A 27,183-nucleotide genomic window follows, 5' to 3' on the forward strand; every position below is an offset into this window, starting at 1 on the left:
TTGGTAAGAGGTTGTGAAATATATCGGAGGATCCAAATCTGCATTTTTCAACAACAAAGGAAGTGTAGGTGGAAAAATATCCCTGAGCTCTATGCCAAGGGGCTGTGGGATGGTTTTTATGTAATGTGAAGAACAAACCCCATGAAAATGATGAGGGCCTTAGAATACATCGTCTTTATAGCACTAACTGTCTCTGGTTCCAGAGGAGGTCAGGACCAGGAGGATGGAGAACACCGTAGTCCAATCTGATGCGGACTCTGCAGCATTCATGGTAACACTTTTCCTTTCCTGTCTCAGCTGGCCGAGCCTTGGCAGAGCATGGATAGCTAGTATTTCTATTACACCTCCTTGGGCACAAGTAGCAGTGATCGGTTTTGGATGTCCTTTTTTTTCACCTCTGCCCAGATGTCGGAGAGGTCCTGGATGAACTGCTGGATCTGGGGTGGAGAGGAGACACGGCAGGGCTGGGGGTTTAGGACTGCCTGGGCATGGCTTTTGCAGCATGAATGGCAGGTGTTTGACTCCTCTGAAAGGCACGTTTCCCTGGCTGCAGAGGGGGAGGACGGGACGTTTGCACCCCCAGCTCAGAGCCAGTGGGATGGCTCCTTGAGGGTCAGTCTTTGAGGGCAGGGAGCCGGCTAATGATAGTGGGGATTGATGGCCCAGATACACAGGCTGGCTTTGCAGACAGTGCAGTCACCCACTGTCCCAGTTCATTCAACCTTGTGCCTCCCCAAATAGAAACCCCATTCCCCTGGGGCGAGAGGGGGTGTCAGTCAGCTCAGACTCCATGTTCAGGCATTCCTGGAGTCCACTCCCCTCTGCTCTGCCAGTGGCACCCAGCCCTGTCCTAGAGAGTCCCCTTTCCAGGGTGGGGTAGGTGCCTGATGCATTCAGCGCTCTGTTTTCTCCTGGCCCTTCCCTCTGCTGAGCACAGACCCCCTCTGCGGCCGGGGCAGGTGCTGCTATCATTCCCTGAGCCAGGGGTGAGGGGCGGGTGGGCCTCAGCCTGGCTGTACCATGTCCAGCTGCTTGTGGGTGTCCTCCACGGGCACGCTCAAGGTCTCCTTCAGCTGCTTGCTCACGCTCTGGAAGAGGTTCAGGGTGGCCATCTTGATGGTGCCCAGCATGAGGGTTTTCTTGGCAGCTGTGTTCTGGATGTGGGCCCAGCGAGACTCCTGTGGGGAGAAGAGAGGCCAGCATGGTGCAGAGGGAGGATGTACGGACAGTCCAGGAGCACGGAAAGGGCTGGGAAAACCTAAAAATCACCATTGTTAAGGGACGGCAGATTGCAAAGCCACTGCGAAAGAAAAAGCGTCCACCCCAGTTGCAGCAGGCAGTGTGTCTTGAACAAGGACTGTTCGAAGAGGTAATGGTACAAATAGTAATAAAAATGGGGACGGAACCAGAACATAAGAATGGCCATAGTGGGTCAGACCAATGGTCCATCTAGCCCAATATTCTGTCTTCCAACAGTGGCCAGTGCCAGGTGCTTCAGAGGGAATGAACAGAACAGGCAGTCATCACGTGATCCATCCCGTCGGCCATTCCCAGCTTCTGGCAAACAGCAATCCCTGCCTATTCTGGCTAATAGCCATTGATGGACCTATCCTCCATGAACTGATCTAGTCCTTTTTTGAACCCCTTTATAGTCTTGGCCTTCACAACATCCTCTGGCAAGGAGTTCCACAGGTTGACTGTCGTTGTGTGAAGAGATACTTCCCTGTGTTCATTTTAAATCTGCTGCCTATTAATTTCATTTGGTGACCCCTGTTTTTTTGTGTTATGAGGAAATGATTTTATAGATGTCTGTCATGTCCCCCCTTAGTCATCTCTTTTCCAAGCTGAAAAGTCCCAGTCTTATTAATCTCTCCTCAGATGGAAGCTTTTCCATACCCCTGATCAGTTTTGTTGCTCTTTTCTATACCTTTTCCAATTCTGATATATCTTTAATGAGATGGGGTGACCATATTTGCGTGCAGCATTCAAGATGTGTGCGCACCATGGATTTATAAAGCCGCAATATGATATTTTCTGTCTTATTATCTGTCCCTTTCCTAATGATTCCCAATGTTCTGTTGGCTTTTTTGACTGCCCTGGCGCACTGTGTGGATGTTTTCAGAGAACTATCCACAGTGATGCCAAGAGCTATTTCTTGAGCGGTAACAGCTAACTTAGACCCCATCCGTTTATATGTATAGTTGGGATTATGTTTTCCAATGTGCATTACTTTGCATTTATCAATATTGAATTTCATCTGCCGTTTTGTTGCTCAGTCACCTAGTTTGGTGAGATCTGTTTGTAACGCTTTGCAGTCTGCTTTGGACTTGACTATCTTGAGTAGTTTTGTATCGTCTGCAGATTTTGCCACCTCACCCTTTAGCCAAACAATAACACAGGATGCATCACAGTTGGAAGGTTTTTCTTCACAAGGGCTAGAGATTTGTCTAAATTAGAAAAATTACACCCATGTCATGCAATTGCTTTAATGTCACACCCAGGCACCCCGTCGTGAAGATGCACTGTGACCCTGATTCAGTAAGCTCCGCACACATGTGCCGAACATGACGCGTGCGTGGAGTTCCACTGGCACACGGTTAAGTACTCTGATGAATTGCTGGTTTAAGCCTCTCTTAAATCAGTTCAGCTTAGGTCGCCATGCAGAACCAGACTGATTTGAAACTGACCTAGTGAAACTTTTCTGATACTCACAAGGGCTCATGTCTATGATTCTGTGACCCCCCAGCACGGTGAAATCCAGGGTTTGTGCTCCTGGCTCAATGCAGTTATAGAGAGAAGTGAGGGTGGGGATTGAACCCTATGGCGACCCATTGGGTCTGGGGTGAGGCTTCCACCCAGCAAATGGGGTGGCAGTATCCCATTCCCTTGCCAGCCTCCTGTCCCTCCACTGCACAGCCAGCTGGGGGAGTTCCCCTGCCCCACATCTGGGGGGAGGAAGAGGCTACCTCGGGGTACATGAGTGGGGAGCCCCCTTACCCAGACAATGACATCGCTGCGGGCACGGTCGAAGCGCATCTGCAGGCGCGCCAGCTCGTTGTTGTGCTGCAGAATCTCGTCGTCCTTCTCCTCGGTGTAGTGCGACAGGCGCACCTTCGCCTGCTCGATCAGCTCCAGCCCCTCCTGCGCCGACTGCATGAGATCCTGGTGCATCCTCACCAGTGTCTTGTACCGGCCAATGACTTCCCGAATCTCCTCAAACTGCAGCACAGCGCACCGGGCGTTACTGCCCCTTCGCCCCCAGACCATGCACTGGGGACTAGCAGGCTGCCACTTGGTGTCTGATACCCAGCCCAGGTGGGGAAGGACATCGGTCGCCTCTGACGTGGGAGAACAGCACGTCCTCTCCGAGTATCCTTACCATACCAGTGCATCTCCTCTGTCCCAGCATCGTTATCACACCTGCCCTGGGCTGAGCATCCCACTGATTCAGGGCAACACGCGCGCACACACGGGAGGCTTCCGCTCACCCCAGCCTCATCCTCTGTCCCCTTGGCCAGGCTCCTGGGGTCCCACCTCCACTTTGCTAAGACCTTCACCCCCTTCCCTAGGTCCCTCCCACATGACCCAGCTCCCTTTTCTGGGTCCCCTCTAGCTTGAGGAAAACCCATCTCACCTCCTCTGCGATCTCTGCTCTAACCCAGCTGCAGGGAGCCCTGGCTTCTGCCTCATCTCCCCTGAGACTTTTGCCACTTCCCATGGTCCCACCAGAGTCCCCATAGCCTCTCCCCACATCAGCATGGGGGAGTCCCTAAGTCCGGGCTCACCTCCGACACCTCAACCACCTTCTCCAGGTACTTGTTGAAGATGGAGTACTGCTGCAGCTTGTTGTGGAGCCTCTGGTGCTCCTGTTTGAGGGCCACCATGTCCAGCTTCGCCTTGGCCAGCTCCTTCACCCTCTGCCTCTTCAGCTCCTTCTCCTTGTTGGCTTTCTTCAGGGCTCGGATTCGCTTCTGGTCATTTTCCTAGTAACCCCCGTGCCGCCACACCGTAGAAAGGAAACCGAAGACAAGTGATGTGGGAGGTTAGCGATGTGACCGCACCCTGAGGAGATACCTGCCCAGGGCCAGGCCTCCCATCCACCCCGCGGAGGAGAGACTATGGTGGGGTGGAGGTGCGGAGGGGAGACGCACCCTGGGTGGGCCAAGATCATACCACAGGCAGCAGTGGAACTAGTCAGCCACCAGCAGCTGGGATGGGGACCAACAGCTTTCATGGCCATTGGCATGTGGCCCTAGGGAGAACTGCAGTCAACACCCTGCTCTCAGCACTGGGGGAAGGTGTTGGCTGGGGCTTTGGGCTGGATGCAACTTGAGCTGGGCATGACAAAGCTGATCTTGAAAGCTCATAGCAACATCAGCCAGCCCCTCCTGAGATCATCTCTGCTGTGACACAGAGCGGAGGGGCTGAGGGTGGCTCTGGCAGAGTCATGACCTCTGCTCCGAAACGTCAATTCCTGCTCGATGCGGAGAGGAGGGCGGAGAGGGAAGGAGACGGGGGGCGCGGGTGTATCACGGAGCAGCCCTATGCGGCATGGGACCAGGCAGCTGTGTTACAGCTCAGGGGCATGTACCTGTATGAACTGCTCAAATTTCTGGATATAAGCCTTCAGCTGAATCTCCTTGGCCCTGAGCTCCTCCCAGCGGTTATTCAGGGCCTCCATCCTCGTCCTGAATGCCTACAGGGCTCACGGAGAAAGGCAAAAGCTGAGCCAGCTGCTCGGATCCAGGGAGCCCCCTTCCAGGTGCCAATAGTCGCTGCCCCCCCCCCCCCCCCCACCCTGACCCTCCAAAGCCAGTTCGGATGCCAGAGGGCCAGATTCTGTGCTGAGCCTCTCTGGGCTGCCTGAGGGGACTGGAAGCAGCAGGGAGCGAAGGGGACCGAGCGGTGTGGTGTCACTCACGGCCGGGCTCCCTCACGCCTCTCTCACCTCCTTCTGAGCCTCCATAGCCTTATGCACCAGCATGGCCTCTTTCTTCCGCTCCAGCAGCCGAATGGATGGCGATGGCGATTGCTCCTCCGTCACTGGGAATTTCCTGCCGCAAAGAGACACAATTGTTCCCTGTGGGGCTGCCTGTGACTGGGCCCAGAGCTCAGCGCTGCCTGCAGGGTGCAGGAGGGGAGGACAAGGGACGGTGGGAGATGGGGAGATGGTGGAGAGAGGCGACGGCAGGAGGACTGGTGGGGGGAAGCAGAGCAGGAGGATGGCGTCCGGGGCAGGGGAGAGGGGAATTGTGAAAGGCCACAGAAGGGGGGAGGAGCAGGGGAGTGTGTTTCTCACATCAGCAGCTTCAGGAGCTTCTGCCCGTACTGCATGCGGAAATACTCCGACAGGTCCTCTTCGTCCATGGTGGCCATTGTGTTGGCTCCCCGGCGAGCCCTGCTCTGGCCCCAGCTGTGCAGCCGTTCCCTGGGGCACAGCTCAGCCGCCGAATGAGGGCGTCAGAGGGCCGGGGTGGGATGCCCCCACAGTCTCTGCCCAAGGGCCTCTCTTCCCCTCCCTCCTTGTCGGAGCCCCCAGCAGCAGAGGCCTGGTGGCTGGCCCCACGTGCCGTTGGAATCCATGGAACCCAGCAGCCAGAGTCGGAGGATGCCAGGCTGGTTACTTAGCAACCTCAATGCCCCTGGCCCATCTGCTGGAGCTCTGGTTTTCCTTTTTACTGGTAGCCATCACCCCACTCCCCAGCTGCTGGGCTGCAGGGAGCGGCCCCTGCTGCACCCTCCCCTTCCCTTCCACGTCCCCTTGGAGGAGGGAGGAATTGGCTGAGCCTCTGAGCCCTCCCTGGAAGGGACAGGACAACGGGGCGGGAAGCCGGGGGCATAGCCTGTGTTGCTCCTGCTGGTCCCTGCGCGCTGTGTCGCTGAGCCTGAGGAGCCGGCAGTGGCCGTGTCATGGCAAAGGGGAGTCAGAGGGAAAGCTCTCAAGGGATTAGCCAGAGCGGACCTGGTGGTTTTGTAAAGACTGAGTATTCTTGCTGCAAGGATTCATGGAACAGCGTCCACATGGCGGGGGGCTCACGCACCCTGTACAGGAGACACGCCTCAAAGGTCATCACTTCCCTGCCCTGTGTGACCGTTCCCGTAGCAGCAGCAGGAAAGGCAGCTCCTGGGTAGAGGGAGGTGAGGAGCCGTGTGACATGCCATGGGTGCATGTTACCAGCAATAGTAGTTTCGTTTTTTAGCACTGGCGGTTCCCGGTTCCATCCTTGGTGTGTTGGCAATCGCACACACACAGTAGATCTAAGATCTCAGAACCCAACAGGGAAGCCCTGTGAAGTCTCATGCTGTGATACATAATAATATACTATTGGGATCTGAGCCCTGCCAATGGAGCATTCCGCTCCCAGACCAGGCAACTGGCTGGCTTTAATCCCCAGTTTTGTAGCTGCTGAGACAGAGCCTTTTGTTTCCTGGCTGGCTGAACTTTACCCTGCCGGACTGGAGACGTGCCTGGCAGAGCACAGACCAGATCCCTCACTCAGAAGAATTTCTTCCTCCTTTACAACCCGGATTCGCAACCAAAGGTTGGCTGAATCCACAGCTGCTTCGGCATGCTCAGCGTGGTGCTGGCCGAAGCTGCTGTTTATCATTGATGTGAGGCCAGGAGGTTGTGTCCTTTTTCTTACTGATTCAGAGACCTGGCCCTAGTGATCACACCTGTGTCACCCCCAGACTGAATCACTGCAATGTGCTCTACACAGGGGTATATCTCACAGACTGCAGGGTGGTTGTGTGGTGAAGGCACTGATGTGCAATAGATCCTCATCTCTTTGAGATGATTCCTCATGCTCGATTAGTAAAGTTCTTCCGCTGGGTAACAAAGCCAAGTGAGAGATGGCCCAGGGGTCTGGGTCTAGTTTGTGGATTTGAAGCCCTGGTGATGGAGGTGAAAGTTAGTGGACTCTTCGTTTTGTCAGAAAAATACCATCAGTGCAAATGAGCAAGTCCCTGTGCGTGAAGCAACGCCCACGGCTCCTGGGTTGGCAGAGGTGAGTTTGGAGCACCTGGAGGCTGGAGGTTTAATTCCTTTCAAATGACTGAGTCCATCTTGAAAATACAGAGGTGCTTCGAACCCTGAGGTGATTCCTCAAGCCTCATTTGTGAAGTCCTGTCCATGCGTAACAAAAGCCAGGACAGCTCTGGCCGGGGGGCCAAGAGGCACCATTCTTTTAACTGTTCATTTTCGACACAAGGCCGTATTTCATTGGGCAATCTGTTATGGTCAAATCATTTCCACCCTCTCTCATTCTGAATCATGAATGAGAGTGGGAGCGCCGGAGCTGCCCGGCATTCCAGACAGAGAGAAGATTTATGGCTTTGGACGGGGTCCTTTGTTACTGTGAGATGGCTTGTTTAGAGCCAAGCGACCCAAACAAAGTGAGAGAAATGCGTGGCTTTTATCACTGGCATTCAGCCCAGTCCTGTCAGCAAATAGCCATTTGCTTTGGGGAGGAGGGGGCAGCAGAAAGTGCTGTCTAGTCCCTGAAAACACAAGGGCCTCAAGCAGAAGATGAGCACCTGAGAGGTTCCTAAGGGGATATTTGGAAGTGATGGGGTTTTCTTTCACTCAGCGGTCTGGGCTCATGTCTGCCTTTGGAACCTACCTGCAGGGGTTTGGTTGCCCCAGGTGCCAGGTCCCCTTTAGAAGTGCCCTGCAAACCATTCTGTCCATTAGAAGCATCCCCATCTAAATGAGCGTGTGCACACCTCTCTCAGGCCACCTGGCCAGACTCCAGTTCATTACCGAGCTGGTGGTTTTATGGATCCCGTTGAGATAAGGCTTCCTGCTTTCAGCTAACACTGCTGGAGTCCTGCCACTGGCAGCCTGTCACCTCCTATTGAGGCTTAATCTCTCTGTTTCTCCAGGGCTGGGCTCCTGGGACCTTTCTCATTACCCAGGATATGGGCATCTTCTGTTGCTGTCCCAGCGCTGCCGAGGAAAACAGCAATCACAGCAGCTGAAACAAAGCTCTGCGATCGGCCGCCCTGAGGGGAAGGAGCCAGCATGGTGTGCTGATGAGCAAACCCTTCTCACTCTCTGCTGGACATGCATCTGCTGCAGCACAGGAATAGCCAGACTGGATCAGAACCGCGGTCCATCTGCTACAGTATCCCGTCTCTGACAATGGCCAGCACCAGGTGCTTCAGCAAAGTGTCCGGTAAACCCCACAACAGACAGATATGGGATAATCTTCCCCCATAAAGCCTGATCCAAATCCCGAGTAGTCAGAGATTGGTTTATGCCCTGAAGCCTGAGCCTTTATATTCCTTCCAAAACACTGCTTTTTGCATGAACTGTTGTGACTCTGGGAATTCCTGTTATCCAGATAATCGTCCAACGCCTCATTGAATCTTGCCAATTTCTTGGCCTCGACAACGGTATCTGACAGTGAGTTCCCCGCAGTCACTTTTCCCACACAGCATGTCTTTAATTTCCTTTTATCCATTTGGAATTTGCTGCCGTTCCATTTCTTCGAACATGCCCTGGGTCGAGTGTCATGAGACAGGGTGAACAGATGCTCCTGATCGCCCTTCTCTAGACCATTCAATTTTTATAGTCATTATTTTTTAACATTAAATAAAGACTCACTGACTGTTTGTGAATACAAGGGGCCATGAATCCCAGGGAAGTGGACTGTGCGTTGTACTGTTGCTGAGGCCTGGCTCTCTGTGTTCTGGGAAACGGGGAAAGGACGTCTCTCTAGGAAACTAGTATCTGTACCCAGCACGCAGAGCAGAAACGCTCACCTGGAGAAGGGGCTAAGGATGGAATGGGTGAAGGAAAGATTGCAGTACCTTCCTCCAGGTGTGTATGCATGTGAGGGAGTGTGTGAGTCTGTCTATCATGCACAGCTCTGTGAGCATGAAAAATTTCAGCTTGCACAGATAGTTTGTCAAAATTATAAGCGACTGAAAATGGGGTCTTAAAATGGGAAGCAGAGGGCAGGCGGTGCCAGCAGCCTCATCAGTAAGAATAGGAAGAACTTGTGATATAAATGACAGACACAATCTAAAGGACAGAGGGTGCCTGAACATTAGAGCCTCTTAGATCATTGCTGACGTGTTTGTCATTAGACACGGGGACCGGCACAGCTACAAGCACATTGCACACCATTTAATAAAGATGCATGGACGGAACTGTATCTCCTGTGGCATTTGTCCTTGCTGTAGTTGTGCTCTTCACTGGGAGGTGGTGTTTGTCTACACAGATCTGAGCATTGTAATCACAGCCTGGCAGGCTGTTTCCATTTCTCGCTAAAACACCACCCGGGAGCTGTCAGCTGTGCACGTTCCAGGCTGAATAGTTTAAGCGGTGTTATTGCTCACTGCAAATTTATGAATGAATGAAAGAAAATTTGTTGTAGTGGATTTTATCCATCCTCATCAAAGGAAGTTGCCCCAGTGCCAGTGTCACTGGAATCTCTGTTTGCTTTCGCAGTTCTAGGTGGGTGGCAATGGGACGCAGTGAGAAGGTTACCAGATAATGACTCAGGACACCAGCATTCTAGTCCTGGCTCCGCCACTGATCTGCTGTGTTACCTTGGGTATGTGTGCCTTCCTGTGCCTCAGTTTCCCCATCTGTAAAATGGAGGTTCCCACTTTTTTAGCCTGTTTGAGATCCAAGCTCTAAGGATTATTGCTATCCCTGTCTCTGCCCCTGGTGTGTTGTGTGTGAGATCAGAAACAGCACTTCAGTTCTCTGTGCCTCATTTTCTCCTGGTGGAAAATGAGGCTAGTGATCCTTACCTGCCTCCCAGCCCCCACATTGCTTCCCACTCCTTCCTCCAACCCCCACTTTCCTTGTCACAGGGAGGTTGTGAGCTGTAATTCACCATGTCCCTAAACTGCCTTGAGACCTTGGCTGGACGATGCTCTAGACATGGGAAGAGTCACTCTGTCCGTGAGAACCCGCGGGCGGTAGCCTTCCGAGATGATGGGCTGAGGCGTGTGACCTCCAAGGCAAGTGGAGATTGTCTGGGTTTTTCATGCACCATTTACATTTCTGACTTGCAGCACCAGACGCAGCCCTGGGCCTGTCAGAGCAGAGCTTAGGGCTCGTCTCCTTCGGCTCTTGGGGGCTACGAACAATAGCTCTCCTAGTCCCTTTCTAAGTGGTGCCCAGGTGATATCAGAGCTGGCAGAAGGTGCCAGACGGGCTGGGCTGGGAGTGCAGACCTCCCTATCCACAGGGCAGGGGCAGCAGCCTTGAGAGCTTCCCTACCCTGCCCCACCAAGAAGCTTCAACCCGGACCCAGAGGGACCCCCTGTGGGGTGTAAGGAGGTTGTCCCTCTCTCCTGGCCCACTCAGCTAACACTAGCAAATGAGGGCAGCGTGGTAGTTGCGCTATGGCTTCCCACTGCATCGGGAATTGGACTGAGACCCACAAAAGGGCTTTTTCTATACAGCATCCCCGTGATCACTTCTCCGAGGGACCACGACCCCTCCCGCTGACCAGTGTGTCACATTGGTTCCGGGAGCTCCCCCGGGGCTCTGTCTCCAGCTCGTGTCTCTTGTCTTATACCTCAGGACCGGGTCCATGTCTTTGTTCTGTGCTGGGGCAGCGCCCAGCCCAATGGGATCCTGGCCCATGACGGGGGCTCCTAGGCGCTCCCACACCATCAGACTCCGCAGCAACATACCCTGTGCACAGCAGAGCCTGACTCCAAGTGCTGGGGGCTAACCAGGGTTCTCAGCCCGTGGGGCACTACACAAGATGAGGTCACCGGAACATGCGGAGGAGTCACTGGGCTGGCGAGGCCCCGCTCCCCGCTGCGGGCATTGTGACCCGCTGCGCAGGGTTGCAGCACTGCTCAGGTTTGGCCCAGTTGCCCGTCTGTCATGGGATGGGGAGCCTGGGCCAAATTTGGGAGTGCGCGGCTGCAACCTTCTGGGTCACAGCGCCCAGAGCAGGGAGCCGGATCCAGCCAGCCCTGCGGGCCAGGAGCTGGGAAGGAGCAGTTGGTGTCACGTTCACCAGCCCCCCCAGTGTGCTCCTGCAGCCAGTCAACCCCCGTCTTCCATACCCTGTCCTGCCCCCCAGCTCACCAGAACGGCCCTCCCCATGTTCTCCTTCCCCACAGCCAGGCGACTGCCTCACCCAGCTTCCCAGGTATTCCCTCCACTACACCCCTGCCCCCCAGTTTCTTCCCTACCCCCAGGACTCCAAACCTTGCCCATCCCTTTACTCTCTGCCCCCCATGGGATGTGTGCAGGGGCTGAGTGGTTTTGAGGCGCTATCAGCTCCCCGCCCCTCTCTTGGACTCCTCTGCCCCATATCCGCTCCCAGACCCTCACTGCACCCCCACACACCACAGCCTCCAATTCCTTCTCCAGTCTTGCCAGAACTCCCAACTCCTTCCTCATTACACTCCCAGGCCCCCAAACCCTCCACCACTCCTTGCCTTCTGCCCCCATGGCCACGTGAGGGGCTGTGTGTTTTTTAGGAAGTGCCTTGTCTCACCACCACTCCCCCCATTTGCCATTGGGGGCGGGTGGGTTCCCCACCTGTCCACATCTGGCTGGAGCAGCCGGAAACTGAGCTCTGCTCCGCCGTGCCCTCCCCACCCCCAGATTGACCCCTGTGGGGAAGGCACATTGGATCTGGGAACATACCAGGTGGGTCTCTGGGCCACGACAAGCCTTCAAGTTTACAGCTGGGTCCTGAGCCAAAACAGCTTGAGAATTGCTGCCCGCGGAGACCATTTTGCCTGGGTGAGGATGGCAGGCCCTGTGTAGCCCAATTAGAAATACTCTCCAGCCCTAAAACACGAGACGGTTTTCATTCAGTGGGGGCGATTTGATATTTCATCACCACGAAAGCTGTCCAGACCCAACCTCACTCAGCTTCCTAACAAATCCAAATCCTGCCCCGTAGCCGTCAGCCCTTATTCTGCCACCGCAGGGCAGGTCTGACGTATCCCACTGACATTCGCAGTTGTGTGGTAGGACATTGAATGGGTGGACACCAGGAAGGGCTTCAGGAGATGGCTGTGGAGTATTATGGGCCAGGCCGTGATCTCACAGTGGCACGAATCAGGAGTGACATCAATGGAGTTACAGCGGATGGGAGATCACACAAGGGCGCCGGAACCTGTGTAGAAGTGGATTGGAGGCAAGGCCAAAGTGCCCCCCCCCCGCGGCGGACTGCTCTGGCGGTGAGCCAGCTACCCTCTCTTCTGGTACCACAGCAACCCCTGCTGGGTGAAAAGTGTAATTGCAGCACCTCCCCAGCAGAATCTATCATTCCTTGGGTGAGGAGGGGAAAATCTGCAGGGGACATGAATTCTGCACTTATGTTTCCTTTGTTAAAAAGTTGGGGGGCATGGCCCTCCCACTTTTAAAAGGGGGGGGGCAGCAGGCCATGGGGAGGAAGTGGGGAGGTTCCAGCACCGGTGGAGGCATGTCAGCTGGCAGCACTTGCTGGGGGAGAAAGACTGGTGGGACAGTTTTCGTGCTTTTTACAGTTGCAGCGAAAAAAAAAGGAAAGCATGAGTTAGATTTAGTTAAAAAGAAAAAAACGAATGTGAGCAACACTGCTGTGCTCCAGATATGCAATGTGTCATGGAGCCTCCATCTTGATAACCGTCTCCAGCACCACACTGGGCTGGATCTGATTGAGACAGTGATGCTGGCCCATAAGCCACCGGTAATCACGACAGGTGCTTGTCTGCGTTTAAAAAATGACAGGTGCGCCAGAGTTTAAAAAACCCCATAAAATAGCTCTTCGGTTCCCAAGATGCAGAGGCAATGGAGGGTGATGCTGAAAGTTTTGCTGCCTGCAAGGGAAGAGGTTCCCTTCAGTGGTTTATTTAGTGGAGATGTTGCATTATTGACTATTCTGATTTTCTGTTTGGTGGGTAGAAACAGGCAGGGATGTAAAGCCTTCTGAATCCAGCCTGATCCTGGTCTCCCCAGGCAGGAGTAAGTCAATAGTGTAAGTAAGATCAGGCCCCTATTTCTGCAATGCAGTGAAATTGCTTTGAGGTAGAGGATTTTCTTGAAATGTCCCTAATCACCATTTGCTTCTTGCATCTGCACACCGTGGCTTTATCTCTGCTCCTTTGTCAAGCGCTTTCGTCCTCAGTAGATTGTGGATTTAAAAAAAAAGTGTTTCTATTATGCTCTCCATAGCAACTGCATCAGCTTGCCATGAATAAATTACCTCTGACGTGACATTGCTTATTAGAATATCGAAAATGTCATTTCTGAGTCAGATCTTTCTAGTGGGAGCATTTTCAATTTACTTCTCCCCTCTCCCCAACCTGGCCCCCACTCTCTCTTTCTAAAGAAAACGGGATTTAAAAAACAAAACTCCTCTGCAGGCTGAAAGTGCCAAGGGCTGATTAAAAGGCAGTTTAAAGTTTTCTTTCCTGGCCTTCTGAGGCTGCTAGAGCAGTGGAGAACGTCTGTGTAGGTAGGTAATTTGACAGAACAGCTGAGCTAGGGCGGTAACCTTGAAGTCTGTTGTACTGGCGTCTTCTCTTCACACTCTCTTATATATTTTGACGGTTACCAGCCTCTCCTCGGCATTCGCTGGCTTGGCTTGCTGCAAGTTTAAAGGATGAGGCACAAATTCTTCTTGTCTTTACGTTGGCTGTAGCCCTTTTACTCTGGATTTACCCCAGCGTGGCTGAAAGCAAGATTTGGCCCCTTGGTATCTGTTTATTTAAATTCAGATGCTTTCCTGCGGGGAAATCAATATCTGCTTTCTTTCAAATGAATTTGTGTCTGTAGCGCCACAGCCAAAGCCAGGATGTTAAGACCGGGCCATTCTAATGAGGAGCGGGGTATAATGAGTTAGGGTGCAGGAGGGCATCAGGTTTGCAGCTGAACCCAGATAAGAGTGTGATGGTGCTGAAATCTTGCAAGCTTTGACCACAAACACTGGACATCTCCTGAGATCGGCTGTTCTTGCATGATGACTGCCTCCGTAACCTGCACCCAAAGCAGATCTGGATAATGGGACCTGGTCTGTTTAAGGGGGAATGAATCCAGTTCACCTGTGACTAATTAGCCACCTCCCAATGAGGCCTGGTAGGAGGCAGCTTATGTATAAAAATCCAGGCAGTGAGCTGGGAGGTAAGGCAGAATGGGGAGGGAAAGGCACGAATTCCCCAGGGAGCAGGAGTGGGGAACTGTGAGCTGCTCTGGGAAGAGTTGGTGGGATAGGACTGTCTGAAGCTGGGGGACCCTATAGAGCAGAAGGCTCACGTGGTGGTCCCTGAGTAAAGGGGAAGATCCAGCTCAGCCAGGGGCAGGCTGATGCTGGGAGAGGAGGATGACTCTGGAGGAGCTCCCAGATGAGTAGGGTTTGCAGGTACATTGTGGGAAGACGATTGCAGGAGCTCTGAGGTGAGGGTTGTGACAGAAGAGTTGTAAGAAGCTTGGAGAATGGCCGGCAGGGTAGAGGGCCTGGAATGGGGGGATTGCTCTCTCTCTCAGGGAGGTGACCTGCAGAGGGGGGGTCCTGGGAAAGCAGAACTGGAGAACTGCTGCCTCTTTAACTTTGGAATTGGTGAACTGCTCCACTCTGAGGTACCTGCAAAGGGATGCACTTGTTTTAATAAATGAGGCCTGGAAACAAGGCTTTTATTAGACTCTGAGGGGGATGATGTTCTTCTCCTGGGCCAGTGAGATAGCTGTTGGTCTGGCCTGTGGCAGACAGGATGTGTCAGAGGACTGAAGGGGAAACTGAGGCAGCATGCACCTATTGCTCTATGGTTGGCCAATTGAGGGGGCTCTGGCAGGAGAGGTCCTGTGACAGGGCCTCTGTTGCTTGGGACCTGACTCAGCCTCCAAGGCACAGGGGCAGCTTTGAATCAAGGGGTCACATCTGAAGCTATCCTTGTGTGGGCTTTCCCTGTGAGTCCGTCTCTCCCTTTGATCAATATGAGCTTAGGAAGCTGGGTGTGGGTTTCGCGAAACCTCCTCAGACCCAAACCAAGCCCAAGGCCTGGGGCGGTTGAGATGCAGGTTCCACTTGAGCCAAACTGCTAAATTTCTGTGAAGGTCAAGGTAAAAGGTTCCTGTTTGGGCCATCTCTAATTCTGAGCATCTTTATTTGACTAAGAGCTTGTGTGCAAAGCCTGGAGTAGGCCGAGTTCTTCATTGCTGCAGATGGGCTGAAGGGGATCTTTCCCACCCTGTGCCCTTCCTTGGAGCTCCAGGGAATCATGGGCTGGCCTCAGGAGGGCTGGGTTTAGGACTGGTTTGGAAAAGCACCTAAAGCCAGACCCTCAGCTGGTGTAAATTGAAGTAGCATCACTGACTCCAATGGAGCTACTCCAATTTGCATCAGTTTAGAATGTGGCCCCTAGACTTTTGGGTGCTTCTCCAAACTATCCAGACCCCTTGGGCCTGCAAACTGTAGCTGAACTCCGATGCTAACATGCTCTCTCATAGCATTTCGGGTATTTCTTGCTTCTGTGCCAGGCAAGTAAGCACCACACGATCAGCTTCTTCTGCTGCTCTTGGCCTGAAGCAGGAAATGCACAATCTGCTCTGGAAGTGGAACCCAGCGGGGTGGAGAGGGGAGAAAGTTAACCAAAGACACTCAGCTCTGAAAACGGGAGCGGATCAGAGCAAGTTTTAGTTGCAGGTTTGTGGGGCTGTGGGGTGGGAAGGGGAGCAACGTCTTATTAGCTGCCAGGGTGAAGTAGCTAGAAGTTCTGCTGTTTTTCTGAGGGTTATTCAAAAACTGCTCAGACTCTGAGTCTGGAAATCCTGTGATCCGTCTAGTCTTCGCTGGCTGGTCTCCACCGCAGTCTTAGCTCGAGTATAACTTGAGCGTTGCCCCTCACGCGAATCCCCGAATCTCTCACTTGAGTTAAGTTCTGGTTTAAATGCAAGCTCGCTGGCCCAGCGGGACAGTGGGTTAGAGCTGGCAGGCTGCTGATGCTCCAGCTAGTAATGCGGCGGGGGTGTAGCTACAGACTGCGGCTGCTGTTAGCAGAACTTGTCAGCTGCTAATCCAGTCCCTCCAGGTGATCAAGTGTGGTTTCACAGCGTGGCTGCTCTAGTCCAAGGGACTAAGCTGAGCTAAGTGCGGCAGTGAAGACAAGCCTGTGCCATCACTTCCCAGCTCAGGCTGGGACATGAACAGAAGTGCACGGTGCAGTATGCCTATTCCGTATCTTCTGGTAGCGCCTGTTGGCCCTGCTGAGGTCAGGGTCCTGTGGCGCTGGGATCTGGAGATGCAGATGATAGCCACAACCCCAAAGCGCTTCCAGTCTCAGCAGACAAAACCGACAAAGGGTGGGAGGGAAAGTGAAGTGACTTTTCCAAGGCCAGAGTTGTCCAGTAACAGAACTGGGACTGGAACCCAGCTCTCCTGACTCCCTCTCCTATCTCTGGTCACTAGACCACACTGCACCTGCCTCTTGTGCAGGGAAATGAATTAAAAAGTTAGGGGGATGTCTTCCTGCCTCCGATTCAGTGTAAGGGAGTGGTGAAACCAAACCAGACCACCCTCCGTCTCCTGCTTCAGCCTTGAGATGAGCCTGGCACAACCCCCCCAAGTCTGAGCCACCTCAAGTCAATCTTCGGGTCAAGATCTGGACACGAATGTCCTGGCCAACCCCTGAATCTGTTATGGGCCAACCCAAAACCCTGGATCTAGCCCCCCAAACTTTCAAGGGAGCCACTTGGGCTGGGGAGGAGGAAGGGAGATGGGGGCTGAGTGACTTGCCTGCCATCCCTTGGCTGGGAATCTTCAGGCTGAATATTCTTGTTCTCGGGAGTTTTAAGGGTTACAGGAAAAATCCGCAGCACTCCAATGACTCAGTGTTGTACATGTCAAGGGAGTGCAGGGAGTGCATCAGAGCTTGGGGAGGGAGAGGGTGTACGGATCAGTGGTGACGCAGGAATGTTTTGCTTTCATTTCACTTTGCATCCAGGATCCGTTGTATCCTTCTGGGAGGGCAGCAGGATTTGAAGTGGTACCAACACACTTAAAGCCGTACAACTTTGTCGCGTAAACAAAGCCTAATTCGAGAATGCTTGTAAACCACTTTGCAAGAGTCTTCGGTTATGGCTACGCGAGGGAGCCCATGTTGCTGTAGCTATGCCAGCATAGCTCTCGAAGGTAGATTCAGCCTATGCTGCTGGAAGGGTTTCTGCTGGCCTAGGAGCTGACATTAGCTATGCCAAAGGAAGCACTCTTCAGCCTGCATCGTTGCATCTACCATGGGGTTGTCAGCATAGCTGTGTCAGCTGGGGGCTGGCTTTTCCACACCCCTCACTGACGTGGTTATGCTAGTATAGATTTTAAGTGTAGGCCAAGCCTCCGATGGAGACTCCCAGAGAAATTTAGGGCATCGTCACAGTGGTAAGTTTGATGGGAAGCCATCAGAGATGCAAACAAGCAGCCACTTTACCCATTCCTGGAATTTCACTCCCGTTAAAAACAGTTCTGAAGTCTCCCAGAGTGACCACTCAAACTCAGCTATCACGAAGCAGGGAGCGGTGACTGTTTAATAAGCACTCTAGCACCCTGAGGGCAGCTTTTCACTCATCACTGAGGCCTTAGACTCAGGGCTGCTTCCACGTTAAACGCTGCTGAGGCCATGTCTACACAGGATCACTCTGGAAAGTTAGGGCAAATCAGCTAAAGGTGTGAAGCTACTGTGCTTAAGTAAAAGCATGTTAAGCCCCCATGTGGATGCCCTCACACAGGGCCTTCCTCTGCAGTAAGGAGCACGGGATAGTATCAGATTCCAGAAACTGCCGCTTTTCATCCTTAGCGCTCAGAGTGGTTTACGAAGGAGGCCAGTACTATTGTCTCCATTTAACAGCTGGGGAAACAGAGGTGCAGAGAAGGGAAAATGACTTGCCCGCGGTCACTCAATAGGCCAATGGTAGAGCTGGTAATAAGCCCAATGTCTCTTGGGTCCAAATCCAGAGCGCTATCCACTAGTCTTCACTACCTTGCATGGGGTGTGTTAGACCTTCCCTGCCCTGCCCCCTCTTTGTTCCCAGACACAGTTTGCTGGAAAGCAGCAGTCCAGAGTCCCGTCTGCAGGCTCTCCATGACGGGTTTAGTGGGGGTTGCACTGAGACCCTTAAAACCATAACCGCACCTCCAAGCTCTGCACACCAGTCAGGCTCATTTCTCTGTTCGCCAATAGACTTCTCTCTTCCCATGACCATCTCCGTACGCCGACAAAACCCTCTCTCCACCCCTCCTCCTCTCGGTAGCCTTAATTATACCTGTAGCTCCCCTCCCCCCTTCCAACGTATGGCCATGTTCCATTTTGAGGGCTCTGGGTCTGGGGGCTTTAGTGCAACCCCTTTTGTACCCCAAGGGAGGGCAGGGAGCGAGGTCACATCTTGGCCGTGGTCACTTTATGGCCTTATATTTGTTTCTTTTAAACCTCTCCTTTTACCTTCCTTGCATTTCCCAGCCAGCTGCTTGGCCCTGCTTTGACCTCTGTCTTGAAGAGGAGTCAGAGCTTTCCCTCCTATCACACCTCCACTACACCTCGAAACATTTTAACTGCAGCTCTGATCTTTTTCACAGTAATAAAGCAAACCCATCTGGTTGTGGGTAGGCAAGAGAAACACACCATGTTTGACTCTTTGCTTACCTGTGTATCATAAAGACCTTAGCTCTCAGGCAGGCCCAGAATACCATCTCCGGCAGATACACAGGCCTAAATACTTATACACCCCTCAATTCTACACTCAGACCCTGGCAGGGTGGTGGTGTGGAGGGAGGTTAAAATATATTCATGGCTGTTCACTCAAATAAAAGCCCCAGATCCCCTCTGAGGCTGTTTGCAGCCCCTCTTCTTGGCGAATGCCGGTGTGAGCACAGTTTTGGTTGTCTGAATATTCACAGAAAGCAGCTGGATTCCAGGCCCTGGGATTTATTTAATCAAGAAACACAATTTGTTTTGTTGGGGGCAGAAGGGAAGTCTGTAAAGAGTAGTTTAACCGTGGAGGGAATTCACTGTGTAGTGAATACTCATGAGTCACCAGGAAGCCCAGCACTTTTCATAGCATTAAAGGCTATCAGACCATCTGTTCTCACCTCCTGTATACCACAGGCCAGAGGATTTCACCTAGAGACCTCCATATTAAGCCCAAAGCCTTTAGTTAGACCTAAACTTTTCCGTCCTCAGGAAACTACACTGTTGTGTGCCACTCGCAGGGAACAGGAGAGATGGTTGAGCCAGAAGTGCCTGAGGCCCCTACAAAAGCAGGGAACTGATCAGGTGAACCATGCCCAGGTGATCTCAGCAGTCAACCCAGGCCCCAAGCCACAGAGGAAGTTGAAACAACCCCAGGTCCCTGCCAGTGTAGGGGGAAGGTTCCTTCCCAACCCTAAATCTGGTGATCAATGTGACTCTGAGCATGTGAGCAAGACCCACCAGCCATGCATCTAGAAAGGATTTCCTGTACCGCCTCGGAGCACTGCTCCATCCCATCTGACAGCCTGTCTCCATCCACAGCCAATCTCTGATCCTTCAGGGGAAGGTGAAACACCCCTTTGTGCCCAGAATAAATCTGGCCAATTGTGTACTGGTGTGGGGGAGGGGAACATCCTTCCTGACCCTTGCAGCTGAAGCCCTGAAGCATGACATTGATAAGTCATCCTTATCTTAATGCAGAGCTGCAGGTGTTAGGAGCATGCTGAGAGCGATGGAGGCGATCTCTTTGTCCCCATGGCCCAGGAAGGAAGTGGATGAACAGGTTCACAATCTCCAAAGTCAGACAGAACTGCCACAACCCTCCAACACAACCACAGCGTTTCTCCTGGAAGCTGGCTAAAAGGGTTACCTTTAGAAAGCTATTTGGGGCTGGTCTACACTACTGTTAGCGTGCGCAAGACTTTGTGACGCGAAATCAGTATAGCTTGACAAGAGCAAGGCCTTAAAAGCATTGCTAAGCGTTTGCAGCAAGTATAGCAGGAGTTAGGCCTCTCGGTAGCAGAACCCAGACACTGTCCTCTGACGGACCTTGGGCCGAAAGAGGAAGTGCCACGGGGCCTGGAAAATCCCGAGATGAAAACATACACCTGTTGATGCTTGATAAGCAGAATAATTCCTGTTTTAGCAATGAATTAAGCAGAAGTAATGCTATAATTAAGCTCTTTTTGAAGCAAACAACTAATGTCACCTCATTCCCAAAGGTCCCTAACTAACAACCAATAGACTACTAGAAACCAAATGTTAAGGCCCAATCCCTAAGGGGATTGAGATATATGTCATGTATTGCTGGGTAAAGCTTATTGTAAGGTGAAAAGGAAAAGAGGGTATATCAGACCCCCGGGAGCCTCCTCAGGTGAGACTCTTTGTGAATCCGTGGAAGCGCTAGCGGATGCCTCGGCCAGGACGGTCTCCTCGTTCTTGTATTGGTAAGCGCCCCTTTACCCGCTTAAATAAGTCTACCTCTCCTAGATCGATGGGCCCCCAGGCGTATATTGCTGTAGGTATCCTCTTGGCGGGTTTCTTCCTTGCTGTATGGCTCACCTCACTGTTTACTAATTGTTGCTGCTGCTGCTGTTGCTCAGCCGATGATAACAATAACAATAATAATGAACGTGGGCACTTCCCCTAGTATAGGATGCCCATGCGTACCTGCAAGTTGTTACTTTTTATCTTTGTGATTGATTGTGCCTGCATTTTACTCCTTGTATTAAGACTTGTGCTGGAACTTCTATTTCATTATGCAGAGGACTTCCAGTCTTGTCTTTGTCTCGTTACCTCTTTCAATTAATAAGCTAAATTCTAAATCCATTTTGTCCGCTTGCTCCATTCCCGCCACTGAGATAAAATACCGAGCCTTACAACTACAAAGCTAGGTCGCGCTAACTTCTCTGCTCAGGGCTGTGAAAAATTTCACAGCCTCAGCAATGTGGTTGAGCCAACCTAAGCCTCGGTGTAGGTGTTGCTAGGTTGACGAAATCATTCTTCTCTCAGCCTAGGTACTGCCTCTCAGGGAGGTGGATTAACTACAGTGACAGAAGAACCTGCTCCATTGCTGTACTAAGTGTTTGAGCTGCCGTGCTACTGTGGCACATCTGTGCTGCTAGAGCGTTGCTAGTGTAGACATCCCTTGAACGCACTCCAAGCAATGGTGAGTCCACCGTCACCCTGGTAAACTCTTCCAATGTGTAATTACTGCTAGGAAACTGCATCTTATGTTAGTCGATGTACGCACCAGTGCTCAGCTCAGTCTGAGTCTGCTCTGCCTTCTGGAGACAGCTGGATCAAACTGGGCATGCTCAGAAACATAACACAGCTATTGGGAAGAGGCTTTTATTCCCTCGAGTCAGCGGATCAGTATCAGAAGGAGCAGATCTGCTGCACCAGAAGTTGCCAATTTACGTAGTCACTGTTGGTCACGACCTTGGCTTTACATCTCTTTTCCACGGTCCCTCCAGCACCACAGGGCCTGGTATTGCCCCCGCACTGGGCCATTGGTGCAGTACAGCCTCAGAGGAAAGCATGAGACATGCTGACTCACCTAACCGGTAGAACTCTTTTTTATCTGTTCATATAATCAAAGAAAGATGCACACAATGAGCAGGGAGCCTGCAGGAACGCAGGGGATGAGGAGAGCTGAGATCCAGCTGTGAAAGGGGCTCTGGAAGTGCTTGGTACTGGTGATTGTGAAGTTTCCACTTCAGGTTCTGGCCAGACCCAAGAAGTGCAAAGATATTAGAGATTTACAAAAATTAACTAACCAACCCCCGCGCCCACGCAACCTGTTCACTCCGAGATTTGCTTTGGTTCTGATTGTATCCAGCCAGTTCTCCCATCCCTAGCAGTAGCTGCTGGGTGAAATTGTCACCGCACCAGTTATAGCATGGGCGAGCAGGCAAATCGGAATTGTTACTACAATGGAAATTGCAATAACAGCAGGAAGATCTTTGCTTGGCTCTGCCGAGTCAGCAAGTGAGATAACCCAGCCGAGCCTGCAAAAACAGGGATCTGGACTGCACAGGTGATAGAAGAGCGCCAGGGGACCTTCTCTAAACCCTGCTTTACTTTTCAGCTTGACAGTTCATTCTCCCACCCACCTTGCATCTCCTCTGAATTTCCTGCCATTAATGCCAGCCACTGACATCCAGGGCCTGTCTCTTTCTCTCATCCCCCTCCAGCAGCAGCACAGGAATCTCTTTCTTGTTATAACTGGGGGGTGAGCAGCCAGTTCAAGAACATCTCATTTTTAAAGCACAGAAATGACCCTTGACCCCACCACCTTGCTCCAGGCAGAAGGATCGCAAATTGGAGCTGTGCCGGAGATAATGGAGTGTCTGATGCGAGACTCCCGGGCGCTAGGCAGTACCCCCACAACAGCAGGCATCTCTGCATCCCAGCATGGCTCTGAGTGTCTCCTTCACTGAAGGGATGCCTGGTTCAATGCAGCAATAGCACAGGCAGGGAAAGAACAGGTTGACTGTGTTTATTAGTTTCTTTTGGAGCTGACTGCCGAGGATCAAGGCTCTGCATTGCGATGGGTCAGTGATCCTGGCAGCAGCTGCAGCTGTGCCGGTGGATGAGCAGGGCAGGGAACGGGGTATGGTTTTTCTGAATACCCTTCGTGGGTCCGAGCCTGCTGCCCTGGAAGACACTGGCAGCTCTCCCACTTGGCAGGCACAGGAGCAGGGTGGCTGAATATTGTGGGCTAGGTTCACCCAAGGTGCTGCAGGGCGGTGTCTCAGAGTGGCACCAGCTGTAACTGACCCCACTGCAGGGCATGGCCGTGAGATGCTCGGGGGGTCTGGAGCCCACAAATGGAGCCAGAGTTTCAGCATGCCATGCCGTGCGCCTTAGGGGCTGAACCCTCTGGGAACCCTGGCCCTCACTTGAGGTGTCTAGATGGAAACCACCGGTCCCGGGAGGTGGGTGAGTGGGTGTGGGGAGCTGCTCTCTGCATCCCCAGCTCAGAGGCCAGCACCGCGGGCGCTGCCAGCACTGGGCTCTCAGGGCTCCAGCCCTCGGTGGGCCCCCTAGCACTCGCACACTCTGGGTAACACCCGGCTGCTTCCCCAGGGCTGCAGCAATACAGGATCACAGACCCTCGGCACAGGGGCTTCATTGGTCACAGCAACATAGACCAGCCCAGTCCCTGGGCGCCCAGCAGAGGGGTACAAGGGTCACCGTGTCTCTGCATTGCCCTCCTGCCGGCCTCAGCTCCTCTGGCTCCCTCCCCAGCCTGCTCCCCTCTGGGCTCAGCGTGTTCGGGCTGTTTGCTGGGCACCATGGAGCCCTGCCCGGGTTGGGTATGGAGCTGGGTAGCGCAATCCCCCCTGCTGGCTAGAGCCTGGCCCATCGGCTCATTCGGGGAGGGAGAGGGGAACCAGGAATGCTCCAGCAGGTTCATTACGGGCCATCCTTGCTGTGCCCTTGGGGTACCCGCCCCCACTCCCTCAGTGTCGTGTATTTTGTGTCCTGCCTCGCTGGTTGCCGTAGCAACCGAGTTAGAGTATTATGGGGTAGATCGGCCAGTTCTGGCTGGTCTTAGTGGTAGTTCAGTAAAGACGCTCCGTGTGTTTACAGCTCTGGGTTCCTGTGCTGGTTTCTCTCTGAACGCAAGTAACTAACAAGGATCCAAACATAACAAACGAGCCAACGAGGACGACGGACTTGTGCTGCACTGGCGAGAAGCAAAAGTAAAGGTCAGAAAACCCTTTTGCCGTTGTGGGGGCTGTGCTCCTGGTGCTGAGGGTGGGACTGCAAGTAAAGCAGGCGGTGCTCTTTGTGCTGAGCAGACAGACTGGGGAGGGGTTAGAAATAGAGGCAGTGCTAGTAAAGGGAAATCACCAGCAATTGTGTGGGAATGCCCCAACACACATGAAGAAAAGATACTGAAAGAAAGACAAAGGGCAGTAATGGCTCCCCCTACTGAGCCCCTGGGGCATTTTGATGAAACTGGGGAGCAATGGAGCTCGTATGCTGAGCGTTTTCAGCTTTTTGTTACTGCAAATGACATTACAGATGCAAAGAAGGTCCCAGCTTTCTTAAGCGTTGTGGAGCTAAAACATATCGTTTACTGCGCAGCTTGGTGTACCCTGGGAAGTCAGAGACAAAATCTTAGTGACATTATGAAAATCCTGGAGGCACATTTCCCCCCCAAACCACTGGCAATTGCAGCGAGATTTAGGTTCCACAAAAGGAATGAAGAAGGTGAAACAATTGTGCAATTTGTAGCCGCTCTGGAGAAGCTTGCTGAGCACTGTGCATTTAATGATGTGTTAAATGACACCCTGCCTGGTAGGTGAGTGTGTGGTCTGCACAGTGAAGCAATACAGAAGTGCCTATTGAAAGAGTCCCAGCTCACCTGGCAGAAGGCCATTGAAATTGCAGTTTCTATGGAACTGGCAGCAAATGAAGCACAACAGTTAAGTGAATCAACCAGAGTGCCTGAGGCATCACAAGAACCTACGCACAAGACAGTGGGAAGCCGGGTCACTATGCACTGGAATGCTGGTGTAAAGATCTAGTGTGTCGCCAATGTGGCAAAAAGGGACACACAGAGCATGCCTGCAAACAAAAGAAAGAAGAGCCACACAGAACAGGCGAACCGGAGAAAAAGAAGCCTGCTGTCTGGCAGACCATAAAGGAAAATCTGCACGCGGTAGAGCAGGCTCAGGATGATCAAAGTGACACCCAGTCAGAAGAAGACGTGCCACTCCACGTCTTGTCCATGGCAGTTGGCTCACATGAACACTGGGTGACCCCGCTGTCGGAAGGTAAACCTGTACACATGGAACTGGACACCGGCGCAGCAGTTTCACTGATTCAGACACTGTGTATAAGCAGAAGCTAAAGCATCTCCCGTTAAGCCGACAAATTGTTCTGAAGACGTACCCTGGTCCCTGTACCCATGTTGGGCACCACTGATGTGAAAGTGGATCTCAATGGACAGATTGCTCAATTTCCACTGTTTGTGGTGGAAAGCAATTACCCAGCCTTAGTGGGAAGGCCATGGCTTAGGAAGATCCAGCTGAACTGGACAGAAGAGCACAGGGTGGCTAAAGAAGAAACAGGTCTGACGGCTGTATTAAAGAAACATGCTGCTGTTTTTGGAGAGGACCTGGGAAGTATGACGGGAATCACTGTGAAACTGAACATTAAGCCTGACACCCAAGCAAAATGTCTGAAAGCCAGAACTGCGCCATCTGCCATCAGGCCAAAAGTTGAAGCAGACCTGGAGTACCTGGTCAAAAATGGAGTCCTGGTACCAGTTACCCACAGCCAAAGGGCAACGCCAATCGTTCCAGTGTTGAAGAAAGATGGCTCCATTCGGATTTGTGGGGATTTTAAGGCTACTTTTAACCCGGTGTTGTGTGCAGAGCAATACCCTTTTCTCTGCATCATTCACTGGCTTGGCTGGTGGACAAAAGTTCAGCAAGATTGATCTGAGTCAGGCATATTTACAGATGCACGTTGATGAAAAGTCCCAAGAGCTGTTGACTATTGTGATGTATAAAGGGCTGTACCGATACTGTCGCTTGCCCCTCAGAATAACATCTGCTCCCGCTTTGTTCCAGAGGGCTATGGCCCAGATCTTGAGTGGTTTGTCAGGAGTCCAGTGCTATCTTGATGACATCCTGTCACTGGCAAGAATGAGGAGGATCACCTTAAGAACTTGGAGGCTGCCCTACAAAGACTGGAAGAGTATGGCCTACGAGTCCACAAAGACAAATGTGAATTCTTCCAGCCCTCTGTTGAATATTTGGGACATATCATAGATGCTACTGGCCTTCATAAGGCTCCTGCAAAAGTCAAGGCTATTGTGGAGGCTCCACCTCCTCAAAACATCAGCTAACTTTGCTCTTTTTTAGGGCTATTGAACTATTATGGAAAGTTTATTCCACAGTTAGCAACACTATTAAAAGCACTACATGAACTCCTTTTCCAGAACAAGGTCTGGAAGTGGACTGAAGCCTGTGATGTTGCATTTAACAAGGCTAAATGTACATTGCTTAATTCAGAGGTTTTGACACTTTTTGATCCGTCATTACCTCTACAGTTGGCCTGTGATGCTCCCCTTATGGCGCGGGAGCAGTTGTGTCACACATTATGCCTTCTGGAGAGGAGAGACCTGTTGCTTTTGCATCATACACCTTAAGCAAGACAGAAACTAACTATGCCCAAATCAAATATGAAGCACTGGGAATCGTTTTTGGAATTTGGAAATTTCACCAGTACCTGTTTGGATGGGTGTTCACACTTCTCACATTGACCTCTAATATCAATTTTTGGGCCACACACGGGCATTCCATCATTGACTGCTAGTCGTATGCAATGATGGGCATTGTTGCTTTCCACACACACATATGAGATCAAGTATTGGAGATCCACTCCGCACTGCAAAGCAGATGGCCTCTCACGGCTGCCTTTACCAGTTAAACATCAAGATAGTGGCCAGAAAGAAATCTTCTGCTTTGAAAAGGTAGAGAACACACCCATCACTGCTACTCAAGTAAGGAGGACAACTCGCGTTGACCCAGTACTGTCCCAAGTTATGGACCTAGTGATGCATGGAATGTCTCCACGGGACTCTCAGATTTCACCTGACTTTCGTCCCTACATGTCCAGGAGGATGGAGTTATCAATCCTTTCTTGTTGCCTGTTGTGGGGGATGCGCGTCATTATTCCACCACTACTGAGATCACTGATGTTAGAACAGCTACATTCAGGTCACCCTGGAATAGTGTGCATGAAAGAAACTGCACAGAACTACTTTTGGTGGCCTGGCCTAGACAGTGCCATTGACGAGAAGGCAAGAGCTTGTACTTCATGTCAGAGTGCGAGGAGCACACCTCAGCTGGTGCCCCTACACCCATGGGACTGGCCTGAAAATCCGTGGCAGCGTATTCACGTTGATTTTGCCGGACCATTTGAATGAAGCATGTTCCTGGTTGTTGTAGACGCCCACTCCAAATGGCCAAAAGTCTCTGTAATGCCGTCCACGACTGCTGAAAGCACTATCCAGAAACTGTGTGAAATTGTTAGTGGTTTCGGTCTGTCAGAACAACTTGTGAGCGACAACGGACCACAGTTCATCTCTCAGGAGTTTGAAAATTTTATGAAAGCAAATGGGATACATCACATCACGTCAGCACTGTATCACCCATCCACCAGTGGATTAGCAGAGAGGTTGGTGCAGACAATGAAGCAAGATTTAAAAATCTTCCTGGGGACATTTGT

The 27,183-nt window shown here is 52.1% G+C and overlaps 1 protein-coding gene across 1 annotated transcript; it reads right to left on the reverse strand.

Annotated features, from left to right (window-relative positions):
* Nucleotides 1-338: 338 nt before the first annotated feature.
* On the reverse strand, nucleotides 339-5,376 carry CCDC42 (coiled-coil domain containing 42). The gene is made up of 7 exons (XM_067547875.1): nucleotides 5,300-5,376; nucleotides 4,949-5,054; nucleotides 4,592-4,696; nucleotides 3,786-3,983; nucleotides 2,998-3,219; nucleotides 1,020-1,178; nucleotides 339-437 (listed from the first exon to the last, which is right to left on the reverse strand). Exons 1-7 carry the CDS (start codon nucleotides 5,374-5,376, stop codon nucleotides 339-341), a joined length of 966 nt encoding a protein of 321 aa, XP_067403976.1.
* Nucleotides 5,377-27,183: the final 21,807 nt, after the last annotated feature.

This window comes from Emydura macquarii, unplaced genomic scaffold (genome assembly GCF_026122565.2).
Source record: "Emydura macquarii macquarii isolate MOO-44397 ecotype Brisbane River unplaced genomic scaffold, CSIRO-AGI_Emac_v2 contig_1230, whole genome shotgun sequence".
NCBI classification, from domain to species: Eukaryota; Metazoa; Chordata; order Testudines; family Chelidae; genus Emydura; species Emydura macquarii.

What these genes read in the sequence shown, in the direction of transcription:
- CCDC42 (XM_067547875.1), bottom strand. Translation starts at nt 5,376, where the DNA reads ATGGCCACCATGGACGAAGAGGACCTGTCGGAGTATTTCCGCATGCAG. An exon ending in AATTTGAGCAGTTCATACAG is followed by an intron (nt 3,984 to 4,591) that starts GTACATGCCCCT and finishes GGGGGTTACTAG; the next exon opens with GAAAATGACCAGAAGCGAAT. An exon ending in AGGTGGTTGAGGTGTCGGAG is followed by an intron (nt 3,220 to 3,785) that starts GTGAGCCCGGAC and finishes GCTGTGCTGCAG; the next exon opens with TTTGAGGAGATTCGGGAAGT.